This window comes from Balaenoptera ricei, chromosome 2 (genome assembly GCF_028023285.1).
Source record: "Balaenoptera ricei isolate mBalRic1 chromosome 2, mBalRic1.hap2, whole genome shotgun sequence".
Lineage (NCBI taxonomy): Eukaryota > Metazoa > Chordata > Mammalia > Artiodactyla > Balaenopteridae > Balaenoptera > Balaenoptera ricei.
The window spans coordinates 63,478,784-63,503,845 of record NC_082640.1 but is presented as its reverse complement, the minus strand read 5'-3'; the positions used below and the strand labels follow the sequence as shown (position 1 = coordinate 63,503,845).

Here is a 25,062-nt window from a genome sequence, read left to right as displayed (position 1 = left end):
TATCCATTCATCTGTCGATGGACATTTAGATTGCTTCCATGTCTTGGTTATTGTGAATAGTGCTGCTGTGAACATTGGGGTGCATGTATCTTTTCAAATTAGAATTTTTGTCTTTTCTGGATATATGCCCAGGAGTGGGATTGCTGGATAATAATAGTAACTCTATTTTTAGTTTTTTAAGGAAGCTCCATACTGTTTTCCATAGTGGCTGCACCAGTTTATATTCTCACCAACAGTGTAGGAGGGTTCCCTTTTCTCCACATCCTCTATAGCATTTATATTTGTAGATTGAAAGTTTATGTTTGGATTGGTATTTAGAAACAAAATGAATAAAGAAACAAGACAATTATTAACTTCCAATCAGAGAAATTATACAAGAAAGGAAATGTAAGAGAAGGTTATTACATCATTTACATTGACATAATGAATTTGTACAAATATTTACTGAATATCTACGTAGGCATAATTTATTCACTTAACAATTACTGTATGCTTGGCATTGTACTAGGTGCTAAGGATATAGCAGTGAACAGCAAAGACAAAAATCCCTGTCATCATGGAGTGTCATCATTTTAGTGGGGAGAAACAGTAATAAACAAATAGGTCAAATATATTTAAAAGACATGAATTTTTGGTGAATCCCTTACACATTCTGTTATAATATGGCAGCATCCCACAGTTGTGTATTGTGATGATTCATCTTTCCACTCTAGTGGAAGATAGCCTTATCTGAATGTGAGATGACCTGTAAAGTCATCTTTGCATTCCTTGTGACTTTTAAAATTGTAGCACTACTTGTACAGTTGTGCTTTATCTGCCACTGTTAGGGCTTTTATCAGCTGCCAAGAGGTAAGATTTGTTGTTCAACTTCGAATGTAGAATCCCAGATGGTGGACTGACGGATGCCTAGCACATAGTTAATTGTCCTTGTCAGTATCATGGGTCTTTGCTGAATGGTGACATTAATGCAGTTTGGCTTCCTCAGACATAGGGGCCCACCCTGTTCCTTGTCTCTGCTCCATTCTTTTGCACCAATGATAGATGTTGTTACAAACTTGGTATCATACATGGAATGATTTTTTGCACTGCGGTAACAAAACCAAGTTTATCAAATTCCAAGACATCACTGTTGAGAAATATTGTAGCCCTACAATTTGGTGCGTGTTGTGTATACATATATAACTTGAGTAATATTTTTAAAAATCTTCTTTAAACTCTTTATTTATTTTTTATTATACCAAATGTTTATATAATTTCAGTGTGAAAAAAACTTACATACATTTGTTAAGGTCTCATTGTAATCTGTGAGATGGATCACAAAGAAAGAGGTGAATGATAATAAGCCATGCTCCCCAAAAAATTCACTCCGTGCATTTTGATTCCCACAGTGTACTTTTTGTGTAAATTTGTATATTCAAGATGATTTCTCAGATGTAGTCATAAGCCCGTCTATCAAGGGAGTTTACATCAGCAGATTGGGCAAGCACATCACAAGGAAGTTATTTCCAAATCTAAAGCCCAGGATGGGCTGGGTCAGGCCCTAGGCACATGCTTTCCGTTGCCATCATCACAGACTTCCTGGGTATCTCACAATATTCAGTGTGAAAATAAAAAACACCCCAAGTCTTACACCAAAATATAGGCTCTTAGAAGTATGCTTTTAGCTTTTTTAAAAAATAAGACATTTTGGGGGGTGTGGGGGGGGATTTGAGACATAGTTAACACTTATTTTGGCAAGATAGCAATGAAAACCTGAAAAGCATAAGCTATGCGTCCAGATGCAAAAGTCATCAAAGAACCATAGTCTGTCAGGGGAAAAATCCACACTGAACAAAAGATACAGTATGTCTAAATATTTTGAAATTGTAATTTGAATCGAGAGTAAATGCTGAAAAATTATGCTCAGTGTTTGCTAGAGATTAAGTGTGCCTTTTCCTGCTTCCCCCAAATAAAATCGTAGAGCTTACTATTTAATCACTCCCCAAAGTTTCAGTTTTCTCTCAGTATAAAAGCAAGAGCTACATACACATAATAAAATGTTATATGTTAATGTAATAATTCCCCTGGCTCATCCAACGTGCAAGTGCACATGACTTCAAAGACTACAATTTGGGGCAAGTATAGAAGAAATGAAAAAAACACAATTCAAGTTTCAAAACCTGTTCTTAAAATTTTATTTATAGGACACTCAGGTCATTTTAACTTCTCAGTAAGGTAAAGATGTTGCACTGTCATTTGATTATCAGTCCCCCTTGGCATGGGAAGAATGTACATTACCACATGCCAATCTGAGGGACTAGAAATAAGGCTTAAAAGTACTACATTTCTTAATGACTGAGTAAGGTATTTATAAGTAAGTTTATGTTCACATTCTGCTGAGACCTCTTTATAGTCTCAGCACCTGACAATATCTAACAGGCTCCAATAATCCTATCAGGTTAAATGATGATGCAACATTTTTTAAACGAGCCAATTATTTCAGCTTACTTAAGTCATTCAGAGCCAAAAATCTGAAGAGCGAGCAAAATCAAATCTTTATTTTTATAACTATATAAATGTGATCCAAATGTGTCCACCACTAATTTTTCAAAAAGAAACATGCTGTAAATAAGCACACATATCTGCTCACTGATATGTGTATGGATTCCCTAGATGTCTTCTTGGGTTTAAATACAGACCACTCACAGCAACACATTTTTAGTAGAAAGTGTAGCATGATGTTAAGCCATTTTAGCTTTTGCACATACATGTTGCACTTCTGGCTGATGATGCAGAAAGATTCTCAGTATTAAACTGTTATGCTGGGCTGCACCCACCCCTTTAAATGGCATCAATATCAATGTCATCGTCCTTGTTGTCAGACTTTACAGCTTCAACTTTCAGTACACTGGCAGTTTTTGAATACACCACCTCAATATTCTCATCTTTATCATCTTCTTCACCAGCACAAGATTCTTCCTCTGCTTCCTTCAACCATTTTATAAAAGGTTCCACTTTGACACGAATCTCTTTGGCAAGTTCTTTTGAAACATATTTCTTAGAGGCCTTTTCTGACCAGCTAAGGATGGCTTCTTCCTCCAAAAGGTCTGCATAATACATCTCCTTCAAGCTATGTGGAATCTTGGAGATGAGCTGAGCTTGGTGCATTGCTACCACACACTCCAAACAATGAAGAAGGTACCGTTGAGCTTTTTTGTTGTGACAAAATTGTAAGAAATGGTGCCCTGTATTTCTTAATTTGTTCTCTAATGTTCTTATTAAAAAGAACTTCAGTCAAAATAAGAGGGCCCATGGCTTTTACATCCAGTCTTTCTGCTTCAGCTACAATTTCTTTGTCAGATGAGTCAATACTACCTTCTTCTTTCTTTTTCTTAACAAAATCAAACAGGAGGGCTTCCCTCGTGGCGCAGTGGTTAAGAATCTGCCTGCCAATGCAGGGGACACGGGTTTGAGCCCTGGTCCGGGAAGATCCCACATGCCGCGAAGCCACTAAGCCCATGCGCCACAACTACTGAGCCTGCGTTCTAGAGCCCGCGAGCCACAACTACTGTGCCTGCGCTCTAGAGCCCGCATGCCACAACTACTGAAGCCCGCGCGCCTAGAGCCCGTGCGCCGCAACAAGAGAAGCCACTGCAATGAGAAGCCCGCACACCACAAGGAAGAGGAGCCCCCACTCACCACAACTAGAGAAAGCCCGTGTGCCACAACGAAGACCCAACGCAGCCAAAAATAGAATAAATAAAATAAATAAATTAAAAAAAAACAGGTTATTGACACGCTCTTCAACAGTCCTTTCCAAATCATCACTGAGGGTTAAAACTTTTGTGTGGTCACTGATTTCATCCATTCTTCACCTTTGAGCTTCCTCTGTTGTATCCTCCCCCCAGTCATCATCTTCCTCTTCTTCCACAGCATGTGGAGGAGGACTGATTTCATTGGGTGGTGGTGGTGGTGGTGGTGTCTCACTGCTGGACACGGAGCCATTTTCCTTGTCTTTGCCCTTTCTAGTTTTCTTTTCCTTTTCTTTCTTTCCTGAACCATTGTCACTATTCTCAGGTGGGATTTTGAGAATGAACATGCAGAGTTTATGATGTGTGTCAAGCATGCCTCGGTAGCCACGGGCTTTACAAGAATTACCTGTTGTTTGCTTCTTTGGATTGACATGCACATCCATTTCGGGATTCTCACACTCAGGACAGAGAACAAATTTTTTAATGAATCCATCCAACATGCCTTGCAGCTTATTCGCCTCATGAGATCCACTGACAATATAACGGTCATTCTTAACGTCAAACTGGGTCTGTGCTCCCAGTTCACAACCAAAATATTTGGTGGGATACGTTGGAGGCCAATTAAGCGCTTTGGCTATGTCAACCATGTTGACTATAATTGTCTTGATTCCATTTCCTTTGCCCTCAACCTTGGCAATCAGACGGGGCATCTTGTAGCGATAGAACTGGTCTGACACGCTGCGGTTGACGTTGACAGACATTTTGGCTCATTAGTGGCTTTATCAATAAGATGATGAGATCTTTGATTGCAACTTTTTGATATCCTCTGTCTGGAGAAGAAGGGATAACATAAACGACTGCAGGAGTTCTCAGTCTCTGACATGAAAAATTTTTTGCCACTGAGGCTGTAAGCTTCTTGCTTGTATGCTGTGTTTCCCCAATACAGGTACCAATGGCTGCACAACAGCTCGTTTTCATCAAATAAAGACATAAACCCAACGTTGCTGTCCCGGGACTGGGATGAAGTGAAGTACGTGCAAACCCGTGTCCGAGGAGCGCGGCGGAGGCAGCACAGTGAGCAGCGGCCGGGCCAGGCACCGCCAAGCAGCAGGGACGGGCTGTCCCAGCGACGTCTGGGGTCCACACCCTTCCGCACCCAGGGCCTGGCGACCTCTGGAATGTTCTCGCTGTCTGGAATATGGTTGTTTTCTTACTCCAGTTTCCCTAGAAAGGAAAACCTGAAAGCAAGCTTGCGTGCTGATGCTTTATTAGGAAGAAGTATAACCCCAGGGCAGTAAGAGTGAGGGCAGAAGAAAAGTAAGTAAAGAAGGAAGCTGTACTAGGTTGAATAGGGTCCCCCAGAACTCATGTCCATCCAGAACCTCCAAATGTGACATCATTTGGAAATGGGATCTTAATTAGTAAGATGAGGTCACACTGGACCACTTAGGGTGGTCCTTACATCCAATGGCTGGTATTTTTATAAGAAGAGAGATACAGAGATACACAGACACACATGGGAGAAGGCATGTGAAGAGGGAGGCAGAAATCAGAGTGATGTGTCTACAAGCCGTGGAAAGTCAAGTATTGCCAGCAACCACCAGAAGCTTGAAGAGACAAAGAAGGACTCTTTGCTAGAAACAGCAGGGGGAGTCTGGCCTTACGGACACTTTGGTTTCAGACTTCTGACCTCCAGAACTGTGAGAGCATAGAGTTCTGTTGCTTTAGGCCACCCTGTTTGTGGTCCATAATTATGGCAGCCCTTTCACACCCATAGGACTGATCTGATGATGGATCAGGGCCAACCACAGTCACCTGGGAGAGGAGTGCTCAAAATCACTTCTGGGCAGGGCACGTCTTGGTCCAGCACTGTATGCTCAGAGCAGTGGTCCTCGGTCCTGGGTGCACCAGAGTCACCTGGAGAGTCTGCAGAAAATGCATGAGTTCTGGTCTCGCCCCCAAGGGATTCAAATTCAATAGGTCTGGGGCAGGTCCTGGTCCTCAGACAGGTCCCCCCTCCATGCTTGCAAAATGGCTGCTACAGCTCCAAGCGGCAAGAGGTGTCCTGTACAGTTCTTGGGGTCTCAGAACACTCTGGGCCGTGTCCAGAGGCAGGAAGCAAGAAGTCCCTTCTCAGCACAGCTTTTTACGAACAGGGGATCCATTCCCAGAAGCCCCACCAGAGCCTCTGCCTTCTGGCCAGAACTGTATCACGGGGCCCCTTCTTGACCACCACTGGCGGTGGACTTGAACAAAGCTCTCTTTACTCTTTGGGCCAGAGAGGGACCCACACCACCCCTTAGGGCAGATGCCCCCACTTGGCTCTGCCAGCAAGGAGGGAGCAGAAGGGATGGGTACTGGATAGGCCACTGGCGGGTCAGCCCCTGGCCTCTGTGCTAAGGTGTGGGAGAGCGTGTGACTGTCTAAACTCTTTTTAAAAAGATACCTTTATTGAGGTATAATTTACACAAAATAAAATTCACTAATTTTAAGTGTTCAGTTTGATGGGCTTTGATAAATGTGTATAGTTGTATAACCGCCACACAGTCATGGTATAGAACATTTCAATTAACCCAAAAAGTTTCCTTATGCTCTTTTGCAGTCCATCTTCTCTGTCCACCCTTGGAACCTAGCAAAACCACCAATCTGCTTTTTGCCACCATAGTTTTGCCTATTCTAGAATTTCACATAAATAAAATCATACATTATGTAGCCCTTTTGTGTCCAGCTTCTTCCACTTAGCATAATACTTTTGAGATTCATCCATATTGTTCATTTCTTTTCATTACTGAATAATATTCTGTTGTGTGGATAAACCTAATTTGCTTATCCATTCAATTTTTGATCGACATTGGGTTGTTTCCATTTTTTGGCTGTTATGAATGATGCTGGTATAAACATTTGTATACAGCCTTTTTTTTTTAAGTCCTTCAATCATTTATTTATTTATTTATTTATTTATGGCTGTGTTGGGTCTTCGTTTCTGTGCGAGGGCTTTCTCTAGTTGTGGCAAGTGGGGGCCACTCCTCATCGCGGTGCGCGGGCCTTACACTATCGCGGCCTCTTTTGTTGCGGAGAACAGGCTCCAGACGTGCAGGCTCGGTAATTGTGGCTCACGGGCCCAGTTGCTCCGTGGCATGTGGGATCTTCCCAGACCAGGGCTTGAACCCGTGTCCCCTGCATTAGCAGGCAGACTCTCAACCACTACGCCACCAGGGAAGCCCTGTATACAGCCTTTTTGTATGAACATATAGTTTCATTTTTCTCTGGTAAATTCCCAAGAGGGGAACTGTTGCTGGGTCATATAGTACATCTATGTTTAACTTTATAAGAAACTGCAAAACTGTTTTCCAAAGTTGCATTCCTACAAGCAGTGTGTGAGGGTCCAGTTGTTCCATGTCCTCACCAACACTTGACATTGTCAGTCTTTTTAAGTTTAACTATTCTTGTGCATATGTAGTGGTATCTCATGGTGGTTTTAATTTGAATTTTCTTAATGGCTAATGATATTGACCATCTTTTTGTGTGTTTATTTGCCATTTGTGTATCTTATTGAAGTGTCTGCTTATATCTTATAACCTTGTTTAATTGAGTTGTCTGTCTTTTTATATTTGAATTGTGAGTTCTTTTACTTTTTTTGCATTTTTAAAAAATTTTTATTTTATATTGGAGCATAGTTGATTAACAGTGTTGTGTTAGTTTCAGGTGTACAGTAAAGTGATTCAGTTATACATATACATGTATCTATTCTTTTTCAAATTCTTTTCCCATTTAGTTTATTACCGAATATTGAGCAGCATTCCCTGTGCTATACAGTAGGTCCCTGTTGGTTATCTATTCTAAATATAGCAGTTTGTACATGTCAATCCCGAATTCCCAATCTATCTCTTCCCCCTCCACCCTTCCCCCTGGTAACCATAAGTTCGTTCCCTAAGTCTGTGAGTCTGTTTCTGCTTCGTAAACAAGTTCACCTGTATCATTTTTTTTTTAGATTCCGCATATAAGTAGTATCACATGATATTTGTCTTTCTCTGACTTACTTCACTTAGTGTGATAATCTCCAGGTCCATCCATGTTGCTGCAAATGGCATTATTTCATTCTTTTTAATGGCTGAGTAATATTCCATTGTATATATGTATCACATCCTCTTCATCCATTCATCTGTCAGTGGACGTTTAGGTTGCTTCCATGTCTTGGCTATTGTAAACAATGCTGCAGTGAACATTGGGGTGCACGTATCCTTTCAAACCATGTTCTTCGCCAGATATATGTCCAGGAGTGGGATTGCTGGATCATATGGTAGCTCTACTTTTAGTTTCCCAGGGAACCACCATACTGTTCTCCATAGTGGCTGTACCAGTTTACATTCCCACCAACAGTGAAGGAGGGTTCCCTTTTCTCCACACCCTCTCCAGCATTTATTGTTTGTAGATTTTTTGATGATGGCCATTCTAACCGGTATGAGGTGATAACTCATTGTTGTTTTGATTTGCATTTCTAAGAGTTCTTATTCTGATTACAGCTCTTTTATCAGAAATGGGTTCTGCAAATATTTCACTCAGTCTGTGGCTTACCTTTTCATTTCTTAGCAGTGTCTTTTGAAGAGCCAAAGCCTAAAATTTTAATGAATTCCAGTTTTTTCTCTTTGCATGCTATTTAGGAAATTTTCATCTACTCTAAGATTGTAATGGTATTTTTCTGTGTTTTCTTCTGGAAATTTTATAATTTTAGCTCTTAGATTTAGCCCTGTGGTTCATTATGAATTTTTAGTAGTATTTAATAACGTTACTGTTTATTATTATTTGGTATAGAATCCCTTCTTCTCTTCTACTAAGGCAATGTGGTATTGAAAAAATTACTATGTTATGGACATAATCACAGATCTTAGAGAATCTACTTCTGGAACCATTGAATTAATTTTTCATATATAGCGAGGGTTAAGGGTCTGGGTTAACTTTTTTGCACATACATAACAATTGTTCCAGCATCATTTATTGAAAAGGCTAACTTTTCGTCATTGAATTACCTTGGCACCTTTGTTAAAAATCAGTTTGCTGTGTATGTGTGTGTCTATTTCTAGACTCACTTTTCTGTTCTGTTGACCTAAATGTCTCTTCTTAATCCAATAATATACTGTCTTGATTACTTTAGCTTTGCTGTAATTTTTGAAATTGGTAGTGTAATTCCTCCGTGTTCTTTTTCTAAGTTGTTCTGTTATTTGCATTTTAGAGTCAGCTTTCCTGCAAAAAAAAATAAAACAAAAACCTGCTGGGGTTTTGATTGGGATTCCTTTGAATCTATAAATCATCTTGGGGAGAATTGACATCTTAATAGAGTCTTCTGACCCATGAACATGTTATAACTCTCCATTTATTTATATCTTTTATTTATTCCATTTATTTATAAACTTTCTCTCAGCAGTGTTTTGTAGTTTTCACAATAGGTCTTATACGTATTTAGCTAAATTTATCCACAAATACTTTATAGTTAAGTTATTGTAAATAGAATTTTAGAAATCCCAATACCTAATAATTTGTTGCTAAGGTATAGAAATACAAATGACTTTTTTTTCATGTTGACCTCATGTCCTGTGATCTTGCTGAATTCATTTATTAGTTCTACAGCTTTTTTTAGATGTTTTGTCATTTTTTTCTACACAGGTGATCTGTTGTCTGTGAATAGACAGTTTCACATTCCTCCTTTCATTCAGTCTGTATACTCTGTCCAGCTCCCTGCTCTTTTTTCCCCAGATTGCACCAGCTAGGACATCCTTTAGTGAGAATCAACATCCTTGCCTTGTTCCTGATCTTGGGGGAAAAGCATTCAGTCTTTTTAACAATAAGTATAGTGTTAGCTGTAGGGTTTTTGTCAATACCCTTTATGAGATTGAGGAAGTTACCTTCTATTCTAGTTTGCTGAGAGTTTTCAGTCATGAATAGGAGTTGAATTTTGTTGAATGCTGTTTCTGCATCTACTGAGATGGTTTTTCCTTTTTTTAGTACTGTTCATGTAATAAACTTTAAAAATATTTAGTTCTTATGAATCAATGTTATTATAGAAATATTTGATTTTTTAAATTATGTGTATGTGTGTGATAAAAATAAGAATACATATTTAAAAAACATTTTGCCCCCTAAATCAAAGAACAGTTTTGTCAGTTTATGCAGTGTATTCACAGTATTTTCTGGATTCCACAAGAACCAACACATAGAAGAGGAAACATATTTAGATTATAGCACTTTTCAATTGCAATTTTCTGTTGGTATTACATTTACACACCCTCTCCCTTCATACTAATCTGGGTTGTGATATATTTTTAGAATTTTTCCCATAAAAGGAAGGGACAGGATAGCCATGGAAAGTTTTAGCCACTTCTGTTTTAGTATGAGAATCTAATTATTGGCATGGATTAAAGTGTGCTGTATTTGTACTATCAAATTTTGTAGAAGCTGCACAACCAAAAAAAAACAAAAGTACAGTGTCATTTCTTTCGGAGAAACTGATTGCTAGGGCCCAGTAACAGCTCCCTCTGTGATGTTTTTGTTGAAATCCAAACAAGCTTTGGGCTCTCTGCTTGGACCCGGGCAGCTGTTTAAACTTGATTTCCCTTAAACTTCATAATTCTCTGCCACCTCCTGTGAGGTCCATGGGAACTTAATGCTTCAGATTAAACTGTAGCTTGGTGTACAGTAGTACCATAGGTTTCCATTTTGCTTGTTAAATTAGCACCTGCATCCAAGTGAGGACATTAGTGTCAAAAGGCTCCATGCAAAACCACCACTAGGCCATTCTGTTACTTCTTTCAAAGGGTTGGTATAGCCAAAGGGCCCAGAGACCTTGACTCCATCTTCAGTCTACCTTGGCCCAAGTTCAGCTGGCTTCCCCTTTCCAGTCTTGGCATTTTGAACAGATTCTCTCTTACCTATGGTGGCCTTTTAAAATTTGTTTTTAATTGTGGTAAAACACACATAACATAAAACTTATCATCTTCCTCGTTTTTAAGTGCACAGCTCAGTGGTGTTAAGTACATTTACATTGCTGTGCAGCCGTCACCACTGTCCGTCTCCAGAATTCATTTCATCTTGAAAAACCGAAACGCTATACTCGTTAAACAACAACTCCTTATTCCCCCTCTCCCAGCTCAGCCCCTGGCAACAATCAATCTACTTTCTGTATCTATGACTGTGACTACTCTATTTACCTCGTGTAAGTAGAATCATACAGTATTTGTCTTTTTGTGTCTGACTTATTTCACTGAGCACAGTGTTTTCAAGATTCATCCGGTTACAGCCTGTGTCAGAATTTCCTTCTCTTTTAAGGCTGAATAATATTCTGTTGCATGTATATACCACATTTTATTAGTTCTTCTGTCAGTGGACACTAGGGTTGTTTCTACCTTTTGCCTATTGTGAATAATGCTGCTATGAACATGGGTATATAAACATCTCTTTGAGACCCTGCTTTCAGTTCTTTTGGGTATATACCCAGAAGGGTTGTTGGAATACAAGGTAATTCTATTTTTAATTTTTTGAGGAACTACCATATTTTTTTCCACAGTGGCTGCCCCATTTTACACTCCCATCAACAGTGCACAAAGATTCCAGTATCTCCACATCCTCACTAATGGTGGTTATTTTCTTGTTTTTTAAAATTGAGGTATAATTGACATATAACATTATTAGTTTCAGGTATACAATGGTTCGATATTTGTATACATTGCAAAATGATCACCACAATAAACTAGTTAACATCCATCACGTTACATAGTTACAAGATTTTTTTCTTGTGATGAGAACTTTTAAGATCTATTCTCTTAGCATCTTTCAAATATGCAATATAGTGTAGATCTTCCTTAATATGGGATTATGTCTTGATAAACCCATCATAAATTGAAAATACTAAGTCAAAATTCATTTAATACACCTAACCTACTGAACATTATAGCTTAGCCTAGCCTACCTGAAATGTGCTCAGAACATTTACATTAGCCTACAGCTGGGCAAAATCATCTAACACAAAGTGTATTTTATAATGTGTTGAATATCTCACGTAATTTATTGAATAGTGCACTGAAAATGAAAAACAGAGTAGTTTTGGGTGTATTGGTTGTTAATCCTCATGATCCACTCGGTAGCTGGGGGAGCTGCAGCTCACTGCCACTGCCAGGCATCACGAGAGAGTACTGTACAGCATATTGATAGCCCGGGGGAAAAGATCAAAAGTCAAAGTACTGAATTTTCTTGCTTTTGTACCATCATAAAGTTGAAAAATTGTTAAGTTGAACCATCATGAGTTGGCAACTGTATGTATTATTAACTATGGTCACCATGGTGTATATTACATCCCCATGACTTATTTATTTTATAACTGGAAGTTTGTGTCTTTTGACCCCTTTCACCATTTCTCCCACTCCCCACCCCTACCCTGGCAACTGCTAATCTGGTCTCTATATCTATAAGCTTGTTCTTTTGTTTTTGTTTTTAGATTCCACATGTAAGTAAGATCATACAGTATTTGTCTTTCTCTGTCTAACTTATTTCACTTAGCATGATGCCCTCAAGGTCTGTCCACATTTACAAATGACAAGACTTTTTTCTTTATGGGCTGAATAATAGTCCATTGCCTATGTGTACCACATCTTCTTTATCTGTTCATGCATTGATGGACACATAGGTTGTTTCCATACCTTGGCTATTGTAAGTAATGCTGCAGTGAACATGGGGTGCAAATGTCTTTTCAAGACAGTGTTTTAACTTTTTTCAAATAAGTACCCTGTAGAATTGCTGGAGCATATGGTAGTTCTATTTTGAATTCTTTGAGGAACCTCCATGGTGTTTCCATAGTGGCCGCATCAATTTACATTTCCACCAACAGTGCACAAAGGTTCCCTTTTCTCCACATCGTTGCCAACACATGTTATTTCTTATCTTTTTGATAACAGACATTCTAACAGGTGTGAGTTGATATCTCATTGTGGTTTTGATTTGCATTTCTCTAATGATTAGTGATGTTGAGCATCTTTTCATGTACTGTTGGCCATCTGTATGTCCTCTTGGGAAAAATTTCTATTCAGATCTCTGCTCATTTCTTAACTGGATTGTTTGGGGTTTTTTGCTGTTGAATTGCAGGAGTTCTTTATATATTTGGATATTAACCATTATCAGATATATGATTTGCAAATATTTTCTCCCATTCAGTAGGTTGCCTTTTCATTTTGTTGATGCTTTCCTTTGCTGTGAGGAAGCTTTTTAGTTTGTTGATATAGCCCCACTTGTTTATTTTTACTTTTGTTGCTTTTGCTTTTGGTGTCAGATTCAAAAAATCATCACCAAGATCTATGTCAAGGAGCTTACTATCTATGTTTTCTTCTTGGAGTTTTATGGTATCAGGTCTTATATTCAAGTCTTTAATCCACTGTAAGTTAATTTTTGTTTATGGTATAAGATAGTGGTCCAGTTTCATTCTTTTGCATGTGGCTGTCCAGTTTTCCCAACACCATTTATTGAAGAGACTGTCCTTTTTGCACTGTGTATTCTTGGCTCTTTTGTGGTAAATTAACTGACCATGTATGCCTGGGTTTATTTCTGAGCTTTCTGTTCTGTTCCATTGATCTATGTATCTTTTTTTTATGCCAATACCATACTGTTTAATTACTATAGCTTTGTAATATAGTTTGAAATCAGGGTGCATGATATCTCTAGCTTTGACCTTCTTTCTCAAGCTTGCTTTGGCTATTCACGGTATTTTGTGGTTCCATTTAAATTTGGGGATTGTTTGTTCTACTTCAGTGAAAAATGCCATTGGAATTTTGATAGGGATTGCATTGAATCTGTAGATTGCTTTGGGTACTGTGGACATTTTAACACTATTAATTCTTCTAGTCCATGAGCATGGACTATCTTTCCATTTATTTGTGACTTCATTTTTTTATTCATTAATGTCTTACAGTTTTCAATGTACATGTCTTTCACCTCTTTGGTTAAATTTATTCCTAGGTGTTTTATTCTTTTTGATGCAATTGTAAATGGGATTGTTTTGTAATTTCTCTTTCTGGTAGTTCGTTATTAGTATATAGAAATGCAGCAGATTTTTGTATGCTGATTTTTGTATCCTCCAACTGTATTGAATTCATTTATTAGTCCTAACAGTTTTTTGGTGGAGTCTTGAGGGTTTTCTGTATAATATCATGTCATCTGCAAACAGAGATAATTTTACTTCTTCCTTTCCAATATGGATGCCTTTCTCTTTTTGTTGCCTAGTTGATCTGGCTAGGACTTCCAGTACAGTAAGTCCCCTACATGCAAACCTTCAAGTTGTGAACTTTCAAAGATACAAACGTGTGTTCCATCAGTGTCAGGTATGAGTGAAATTGCAGCTTGCCCTCTGTCTCCTGTTGCTGATGATCCTTCAGCTCTACCATTTCCCACCTCCTCTCCCTCCTCCAGTCAGTAACTCTTCTTGCCTGTTCACTCAATGCCACTGTACTACTGTACTTTTCAAGGTACTGTACTGTAAGATTAAAAATTTTGTTTGTTTGTTTGTTTTTTATGTATTATTTGTGTAAAAAGTATTATAAGCCTATTACAGTACAGTACTATATAGCCGATTGTGTATAGGCTAACTTTGTTGGACTTAACAAACAAATTGGATTTATGAATGCACTCTTGGAACAGAACTCATTCGTATGTAGGGGATTTACTGTACTATGTTGAATAAAAGTGACTATAGAGCGGGCACTCTTGTGTTGTTCCTAATCTTAGAGGAAAAGTTTTCAGCTTTTCACCATTGAGTATGATGTTAGCTGTGGGCTTGTCATATATGCCCTTTATTATGTTGAAGTATATTCCCTCTATACCCACTTTGTTGAGAGTTTTTATCATAAATGGATATTGAATTTTGTCAAATGCTTTCTCTGCATCTATTGAGATGATCTTATGATTTTTATCCTTCATTTTGTTAATGTGATGTATCACATTGATTAGCAGATGTTGAACCATCCTTGCATTCCTGGAATAAGTCTCACTTGGTCATGACGTATGATCCTTTTAATGTATTATTGAATTCAGCTTGCTAATATTTGTTGAGGATTTTTGCATCTCTGTTCATCAGGGATATTGGCCTGTGATTTTCTTTTCTTGTGGCATCCTTGTCTGGTTTTGGTATCAAGGTAATGCTGGCTTCATAAAATGAGTTTGGAAACATTCCCTCTTCTATTTTTGGAACCTCTTCTTCTATTTTTTGGAAGAATGTTGAGAAGGATTGGTATTAATTCTTTGAATGTTTGATAGAATTCACCAGTGAAGCCATCTGAGCCTGCACTTTGTTTTTTGGGAGGTTTTTAATTACTGATTTGATCTCCTCACTAGTAGCTGATTTGTTCAGATTTTCAGTTTTTTCACCACTCAGTTTTGGTAGGTTGTCTAGGAATTTAACTGTCTCTTCTAGGTTGTCCAGTTTGTTGGCATATAATTGTTCATTATATTGTTCAAATGTAGTTCTTATAGTCCTTTATATTTCTGTGGTGTCAGTTGTAAGTCTCTTCCTTCACTCATATTCTTCGAGTCCTCTTTTTTTCTTGTTTGAGTGTTGAGTCTAGCTAAAGGTTTGTTGATTTTGTTTATCTTTTCAAAGAACCAGTTCTTAGTTTCATTGATTTATTTCTATTGTCTTCTTAGTCTCTGTTTTCTCGTTGTTTTTTTTTTTATAGTAGCCATCATAATGGATGTGAGGTCATATCTCATTGCGTTTCCATAATGGTTAGTGATGTTGAACATCTTTTCATGTGCTAGTTGGCAGTCGTTTATCTTCTTGGGAGAAATACCTATTCAGGTCTTCGTGTATTTTCTGATTGGGTTTTTGGGTTTTTGTTGTTGTTGAACTAACTATAGGATTGAGTGTGTGTGTGTGTTCTCTTAAAACTATAACACATTTCCAAACATACAACACAAACACACACACACATTCCAGCTAGTGAATGCGTTTTGTTTTGTTTTTGCTAGGTTTTACATGATTTTCTTCTTCTTTTAGCTTGTGCTGAGTGTAGGATGAGCACTGTGAGCCTTTTTTAGTCTGGGGACACGGAGGCGTGGCTTTTCTGGGGCACAGGGTTCTGTACCTTGCTGTGCCCTCATGCAGTCACCCTTAAGTATAAGATTGCTGTCGCCACCTGCTTCTTTGCTGCCTGCTCAGTCCTGCTTGGTTCCTCCCCTCCAGGTGCTGGAGCTCCTGATCATAGTGAACTTACCCTTCAGTGAGCTGCCATCCATTTCCTTTCACTCAAACTCCTTTTTTAAAATGTGGAATTCATAACTCCTTTTGGAATATTTCTCTAAATTTAAAAACATATTCTGTTTACAATTATAAATCTGTAAAGATCTACCTTTTACTAGTATCTCCCTTCTTGACTCACAAGTAGTTGCAGAATCCAGAGTCTTAAGCCAAGATTCTTAAAGATAGCCAAATGGGGGAAATTATTTCCTAAGACTTTAGCCTCTATTTCCAGGTACTCCTTTTTATCTCAGTTGGTTCTGATTCAGCACAAGTGTCTTCACCTAAATAAAATTATGTCTGAAACACAGAAGTTAAATGGCCTTGAGACAATTTTAATTCTATTTTCTTGGGAAATATGAGTCATCCTGGAAATGGGGTTTATAGTTTTTGGTTTGTTTTACTTTTCACACTCAGCCCAAATATTCTTCCAAAAGAAATAGTATGTTTACCAGTGAAAATGTTATATTCCTATTTAAATGAGCTCTGGAATCTTCCAACACTAATTTTAACCCAGTTAGTTTAAAAATATTTGTCCAAATCATAGTCTCAATTTCAGAATTTTCTGAGAGGAAAGATTTAGCACAAACTTTTAAAATCAAGTTATTCACACAGTTAAATTCTTTAAATTAGAACCAGTCTTTGGTCACTTTTTCAGGAAGGATCAAGGAAGACAGAGCTCTTCATAACTTTATTATTACCCCCTTCCCACATTTAAAACCACTGGCATCAATTAATATCACTTTTTTGTGTTTTGTTATCCTCCTACAGAGAGAGTTGGGTTAGCAAGAGTTAAAGCGTTTTGCTGCTCTATTTTTATACTTTCCCACATCTAAATAAACTTCAGCTCTTATGTATTCCTGGCCTGAAAAGTTGCTGTCTACCCATCTGAAAGACATGTGAGGGGGTCCTCTATCATATCTCCTCTATCTCCCCTGGCTTTTCAGCCCTTTGGGAATCTGTGATCATCCTCCCCACCTTAGTGAGATGGCAGTGAGTTATGCCTTAGACTATCTTGTCTTTACTCTTTTGAATTATCCCTTCGGCTCAATTTTTCAGAGGTAAAGAGAACAGTTTGTGAACTCCACTCTACGACTACTCCAGGGGAAAAACTCACATAACTGCTCTCGTCTCTCTCGTCTCCATCCATACTTCCTCAGGCAGCGTTCCCTCACTTGTCTTCCCAACACTCCTTCCAAACTCTTTAACGAGGGTGGTGGTGTGTCTGTGCCAGTCTCACTTCTGATGCCAACTGATGTATTTCAGGTGGGTGGAAGGAGAAAGCACATTCATACACAGTGGAGTTAGATTAATTTCCTTGCTTAATTGGCAAAGGCAATAGAATCTTTTTAGAAGTGAGGTGACCACTCCTGGCAGCAATAGGTACAGTGAATCTCAGCAGAGCTTTCCCTGACTGTGTTGTCTGATGACACCGTTTTTGCCAGGCTCTGGAAAAACTCACTTTTTCCTAAGCCATAGCCCATTTATACTTGGGATTTATGTTACCATTCCAGAAAAATTTATCCGTTAGCTTCTGACTAAGGGAATGTTTACAAGCATTGGATTCACATCTAAATCTTTTTCTAAAGTTGAAAGCTGTCAGTCCTCAGGTGTTTCTGTAAGTTTTTCAGCGTTCTGGAAATCCACAGTGTGCTTCACATTTTTTATTAAGTTACTGGGCTTTTGTTGTTGGTATTATTGGCATTATCTCTCTAGAGTAAGAATATTACATCTTTAAACGTATGTTGAAATATTTTTTCTTGATTTGTTGTTGGCCTTTTTGAAAATGAGTTTTATTGGAGTATAACTTACACACATTAAATGTACTCAATTGAGTTCACTTGTGAGTTTTGATAAATGTATACAACTGTATAAACTACCATCACAATCCTGATATGAAACATTTCTCTTATCGCCAAAAGTTTCTTCTTGCCCACTCACCCCCATCCCCAGGCAACTGCTTTGTCTTTTTACTCTGCTTTCTATCACTACAGATTAGTTTTGCCTTTGCTAACAATTGATATAAATGGAATTATATAGTACATACTCTTTTTTGTCTGGCTTCTTTTACACAGCATAATGTTTCTGAGACTTGTCTGTGTTATTGTGTGTATCATGTTCTCTTTTATTGCTGATTAGAATGTCATTTTTTGGGTGGTATCACATTTGTTTATCCATTCACCTGTTGATGGATATTTGGGTTATTTCTGGTTTGGGGCAGCTATGAATAAAGCTGCAATGAACATTTATATACAAGTCTTTGTGTGGACATATGTTTTAATTTCCTTTGGGAAAAACCTGGGAATGGAATTGCTGGGTTGCATGGTAAGTGAATATTTGACTTTATAAGAAACTGCTGTACTCTTTTTCAAAGTGGTTGTATGATTTTGCTTTCCCACCAGCTCTGTTTGACAGTCCATGTTGTTCTGCATTCTCGTATTGTCAGTTTTTTATAACTTTAGATATTCTAGTGTCTGGGTAATGGTATGTCATTGTGGTTTAATTCTCATTTCCTAGATAACTAATGAAGCACATCTTTCATATGCTTATTGGCCAGGTTAAGAAACAACATTTTATTGAGATATAGTTGACATTGTAACATTATATCAGTTTCAGGTATACAACATAATGATTTGATATTTGTATATATTGTGAAATAATGACCACAATAAGTCTAGTTAACATCGCTCACTATACATAGTTATAAAATTTTTTTTCTTGTGATGAGAACTTTTAAGATCTACTCTCTTAGCGACTTTCACATATGCAATACAGTATTATTAACTACAGTCATCATGCTGTATATTACATCGCCATGACTTATTTATTTTATAACCGGAAATTTGTACCTAAGAAACAGAACATTTTGAGTACACCAGAAACCTCTCTCATATTCCCTTCCAGTCACTGCTATAGACCACCACTCTACCAAAGGCTAATCACCATTCTGACTTCTAGCAGTACAGATTAGTTTTGCCTATTTCTGGACTTTGTGTAAAATGAATAATACAGGACTCTTCTCTGTCTGGCTTCTTTCACTCATTATTATATGTATGAGACTTGTCCTTATTGTTGTGTGCAGTTATAGATTGTCCATTCTCATTTTGGAATATATCACAATTTGCTTATCCATTGTATTGTTGATGGGTGTTTGGGTAATTTCCAATCTTTAGCTATTAGAAATAGTACTGCTGTGAACATCCTGGTATATACATCTTTTGGTGAACACTTGTATGTATTTTTCCAGGAGTGGAATGGGTGAGTTTGAAGCAAAATGGATGAGTTGTAGAACAACACTTCTCAAACTTTAATGTGCATATGAATTACCTGGACTCTTAGGAAAATGCTGAATGTGAATCAGCAGGTTTTGGGTATGGTCTGAGATTTTGCATTTCTAACAAACTCCTAGGTGATGTGTTGCTGCTACTCCATGGACATACTCTGAGGGACAGGTCAGAGGGTACGCCTACATCAAGCTTTGGTAGGCACTGCCGAAGAGTTTTCCAAAGCGATTATGGCCAGTTTACACTCCCACCAATAATGTGTGAGAGCACTCCACAGTCTTTACAAAACTTGGTATTTTCTTTTTATTTTGGCAATTTGGGTAGGTGTGTAGTGATATCTCATTTTGGATTTAATTTATATTTTTCTTATTACTAATGAGATTGTATACTTTTTATGTTTATTGGCCATCTGGATATCCTCTTTTGTGAAGTGTCTGTTGAAATCCTCCCATTTTCTATTAGATTATCATCGATACAGTTTTTACTTCTGTTACTACTTTTTTTTATTCTGTTACGTTTTTTATTCTGCTATCACATTTTTATTCTTCTTATTTATGTTACCTGGATCTTTCATCTCTTGTTTCAAAAAACCTGTTTTTAAAAATTTTATTACATTTCACACAGGTAGTTTTAATTAAAAATTTACTTCTGTTTCTAGGTTTTTTTCAAAATGATATGCCCTTTTTAATCTTGAGTGTTATATTTCCCTCTTTCATTTTTGTTGCAGAATGATTTCATAGATGTGATGGTGTCTTTTTTTCTCCTCTTCCTCCTCCTCTCCCCCCTCCCCATCTTCTTTCTCCTTTTAAGCCCTCCTTCTCCTCTTCTTCCTTTGCCCCGTCCTTCTCCTCCTCTTTCTCCTCCTTTTTTCCATTTTATTCATCCTTATGTTTGGAGAAGTCTCATCAAGAGACCTGTGGGTAGAGTCATCTATAATAACCTCATTGTCCTTGGATACTCGTAGATTTTCCTTTCAAATATTGTATAACGGACCTGGCTAATAGAAATCTACATTTCTGTTCATCCACCCAAAAGCCTGAGAGGAGTGGGTTAGGAGCCTGTCCTAGCAGGGGAGTCATGTCTCTAATTTCTCCTATGAGGAATGGATATTTTGCTAGCCACAGGCCAGTTGTATGCTGTAGTTACTCATCCACCTTCCTGCTATATCCGCCCACTGTTTATGGGAGAAATTCTTAGATTTCCTAGATCATCATTTGGTATACTGCAGTACATGTCCGGGGCAGTTGTTTCCAGTGCTCTTGGTTGGTAGTGGTAAAACAGATTCCAGATGGAGGGTTTCTTATTTTTTCCTATGGCCCACCTATTCCCTAGCTTTTGTCCTCCTTATTAATGGTGTTTTTGCCAGTATCTCCTCTGCTTTCTCTCTGAGTCACAGCACTTCTTTCTCAGGAAGATAAGTCACTAGTTGACTCTTGACATCTTTCTTCCATCCGGATCTATCTAACATGTCTTGCAGAAATTCTTCAACAGTTTTGTCATGTGAATGGCATCCATTCCTAGCTTCTGTATTGATGTAGTTCTCTCCTATTTTAGACTTGCCTTGGCATTTTAATTGTGATGGGATGAAGGTGTGAGCTACATGCCTATATTCAAGAGGTTCTCATCCCCGGAAGTATAAAACCTTTTAGATTATGTTCCTAATGTTTTTTCCACTAAAACACTTTTAGTATTCTACCAAAATGTACCTTTTCTCCCCATTGGGTAACAAACAGTTAATGTTTTCAAATTTTCTGTGAGATTTGGTTGTTCATGTTATCTCAGATGAGGTTATGTCTTAGTAGTTGGGTGATCTGCTGTCAGTGGGCTAGAATATCCAAATACAAATCAAGAACATTTATGTAGATGAAAGTAATTCACTTATTATAGTGGATCAGACAAATGGGGCACTCTAATTGAGTGATCTTTGACCTAAGCCTGAGCTACTTTGTTATAGTAAGTGTTTTGTGGAAAGTGAGTATATATCTCTAGCTTCACTGATATGGTAATGGCTCTGATAGGGAATTTAAGGCCTTATCTAGCCTGCTTTGCTTTTAAAACTATAATTATATTTTTGTTCTGTTGTACATCGTTGTGGCCTTTCTATGTATTCCTTATCCTTTCTTCAGGGACTAATTATTGACAATAATTTTAAAAAGAACTTCTATTTTATATTTAGTATGAAAATCTTAAGCATATGAAGCCACTAATATTGACCATTTCATTTCTTCTTTTTCTCATCTTTTCTCTTTTCTCTAAAGTGAGTCCTAATTTGGGAATAAAGCTTTTGAAAGAATATTAGCTACTCACAAAGAGAGTTATTTCGGCACTTAAAACCCAAGTGCCTTTTCCGCCCCCTGCTTTTTTCATTTCCTAACATCCCAGAGTCAGACATATTTGCCAGATTTTGTAGATTGTGTCTTTATTTTTAGAGCTCCCATTTAGTTTACAAGATTTGTAGTTTGGAAGAAAAAGTGCCTCTTGGGGGCTAAATTCTGGTTCATTCTTATTGTGTGATGTTGAAAGTTTGCACCAATATGTAGCTCACCAGTTACCTGTGATATGTTTTACCATCAATGTCATAACTTCAAACAAAACATTGTAAATACCACAGTCTTAAAATTTCTTTTACAGTAATAAAAGAAAGTCTTCAAACAAAAGTTTTCTTCTCATCATTTTTGAATGCAACAAAATAATTCTTGGTTTAATTTATGTCCCTATTACCCTCTTGTCAAATTACATGGCATGAGTTTAGTCATAGTTCTCAGCCAGGCTTCTAGATTCCCTTCTCTTGTTAAGAGGTTATAGAATTTAGTCTTTCCGAAAACACATCTTTGGTGTAAGATTTTTTCCCACAGTGTTCAAGTCTACACTAGTTTCAGTTGAATCAGCTTTATTTAGATTCCTTTAAAATAGAAAATCTTTCATTATTATTGGAGACCAGTTGTCATTTTTTAGATCACTAATATTAACAAAGAGGAAATGAGCAGATTTTACTTTGACTGATACTACTTAAACTCTTCTTTTTAAACCTTTAAAGTAATTTAATACTTGTGAATGTTTAATACTTTGGTGGAGCTTATTGACGAGACAAAATTTATATCCTTGAAACAAAGAAAATGCAGTTCCAAATGATGAGGTTTAGATTATAAGCATCAGCACCATAATCTTAAAAAAAAATCTTTTTATTTGGAAATAATTTCAGACTTCCAAAAAAGTTGCAAAAATAGTACAAGGAATTCCCATATACCCTTCACCCAGCTTCCCCAAATGTTAACATAGGACAGTGATCAAAAGCAGGAAGTTGACCTTGACACAATACCGTTAATCGACAGACCTCATTCTTATTTCGCCAGTTGTCCCACTGTCCTTTTGCTGGCCCATGATCTAACCCAGGACTTCCAAATTACACTTAGTTGTCATGTCTCCTTGAGCTCCTCCAGTCTGGGACAGTTCTTCAGTCTTTGTCATTTATGGCTTCTACTGGCCAGTTATTTTGTAGAATGTCTCTGAAAGACAGAGATGTTTGACCTTTCTCAGTTCATCATCCTAGGGAGTACATGATGTTGATATGTCTCATTACTGGTGATGATAACCTTGATTACTTGGTTAAGGTGGTATCTACCAGCTTTCTCCATTGTAACATAATTGTAACATTATTGTTTTTCCCTTTGTAATTAATAAGTATCTTGTGGGGAGATATTCTGAGGTATGCGAGTTTCCTGTTTCTCATCATGCTTTTGCCTACTCATTTTAGCATCTGTTGATGATTCTTGCCTGCAACAGTTATTGCTCTGATGTTTGTCAAATGGTAATTTTCTATTTCTATGATTCTTTCTACATGTATTAATTGGAATTCTGTTATTTAAAAAAGAGTTTTCCCTTATTTATTTATTTATTCATTTATTTGATTATATCAGTATGGACTCATGGATATTCACTTTATGCTATAGATTGCCATTCATTACTATTATTATTTATTTTGCCACTAACACCATTGTATGAGTTAGAATATCAGGGTTTTAAAATTTCCTCGCGTACCATGAAATTCAACTTTAGGCAAAATATCCAACTATTCTTACCCTCAGTGCAGTCAGTCGTAAAATGGAAATAATACCTGCTCCTTTGTACATAAGATAGGTTTCCAAACTATAAAATGATACAAATGGTAACAATGTCAATTACTTTGTTGTCAAATGCTGATGAGTGTTTATTTATTTTTTAAAAATTTACTTATTTATTTTTGGCTGTGTTGGGTCTTCGTTGCTGCGTGCGGGCTTTCTTTAGTTGCGGTGAGCGGGCTTCTCATTGCAGTGGCTTCTCTTGCTGCGGAGCACAGGCTCTAGGTGCACGGGCTTCAGTAATTGTGGCACATGGTCTCAGTAGTTGTGGTTCAAGGGCTCTGGAGCGGTGGCTCAGTAGTTGTGGCGTACGGGCTTAGTTGCTCTGCAGCATGTGGGATCTTCCCAGACCAGGGTTCGAACCCGTGTCCCCTGCATTGGCAGGTGGATTCTTAACCACTGCACCACCAGGGAAGCCCCTGATGGGTGTTTAGAGATCCAAGTTTGTTTTCAGGGGCAGACTTGAGAGTTAATTCTTTTAGAATGTTGACTTATTTCTATAGGGAGGGCCAAGAATGGAAATGGCCAGAAGAAAGCCAAAAATAAATCATAGAAATACAGAGCAGCATGTATTCTCACATTCTGCTGTATATTAAATACCTTCTGAATTCCCTAGGATATTACACAATAGTAAATATATTTCTTTGACTATTAGTTTTGAAAACTCCCTTGTTTCATATAACAAAACATATTACCAAATTATATATTATAATTGCTTGGCTTATAAAAACAACATTAACTTAATTTTTTCCTGTACCTCAAACTGTTGTTTGGTTTGGAAATGTTACCTCTGGTGTACGTTATTAATGGATGTGTGAAGCCCACAGAGCCATAAGGTGTTGTGAATGTTACTACTCTTGGCTTTTTTTTTCTCCAATTTGCCTTGTGAGTCTTTTTAGGTACTAATGACAATACTGTGTGCAGAAGTCCTTGATGTGACTTTCTCTTATTTAGTTTCTGAGTCAGTATATATGTCCAGTGCTCAGGATCATTTATTCCACCATCCTGTTTGCTCTAGGTTTGGAGGACCTATTGAGGAGGATCTAATGAGTGCTAAATTTATGATTTAAGATTTTATTTTTGTCTTTGGGGATGAAGGTTTTATTTCTTCCTGTCACAACAATCAGGCAAAAAATAGTAGACTAAGCTGCTAAATAAGTAGGTCAACTTGCCTGAGCATGGTGAGGTGGCAAATTCAAATGAGATTTCCTGACTTCAGCAGTTATTAGTGCTGGGAACAGGGAGTAGAAATAGCAGTATTTGAACTGCAAATAGTCAAGGAAGAATAAATGTTTCCACTTTGTTCAACATTTGTAACTGAGGAAACAGAAGATTTCACACCATGGAGTGCTTTTTCTATTTCATGTTAATAAATATGGCCAAATGAAGGTGTGAAACCAGAATGAAATAAAGAAGAGAGTACAGTAAATGATTATATTAATGGGCTTAGGCTATTTCAGTTGGCATCTTCTGTGTTCTGGTGCAATAAAAGACTAGACTTGCCACATTGTTGTATGTATATGTTTATAAGAGCTAAAAAGAGTACTGAAGGTATCAAAGATTGCTCTTTTGTGCCAGTTACTGGGGGATGGATGTTTTGTAAAATCCACAGAGACCTCAAAATCAACAATAAATGCTATGAACTTCAAACTCTGTGGTTT

General features: G+C 37.5%; 2 protein-coding genes across 3 annotated transcripts in view; one reads left to right on the top strand and one right to left on the bottom strand.

Moving 5' to 3' along the window:
* Positions 1–25,062, top strand: part of REC114 (REC114 meiotic recombination protein) — a 110,573-nt gene that overhangs the window by 38,060 nt on the left and 47,451 nt on the right. The gene's annotated exons all lie outside the window — the stretch shown is intronic.
* LOC132360393 (eukaryotic translation initiation factor 5-like) lies at positions 2,745–4,596 on the bottom strand. Its single transcript, XM_059915462.1, is given in 3 exon segments — positions 2,745–3,222; positions 3,224–3,398; positions 3,765–4,596. Coding segments are annotated over 3 exon segments (1,305 nt in total). The 5' UTR covers positions 4,493–4,596; the 3' UTR covers positions 2,745–2,820.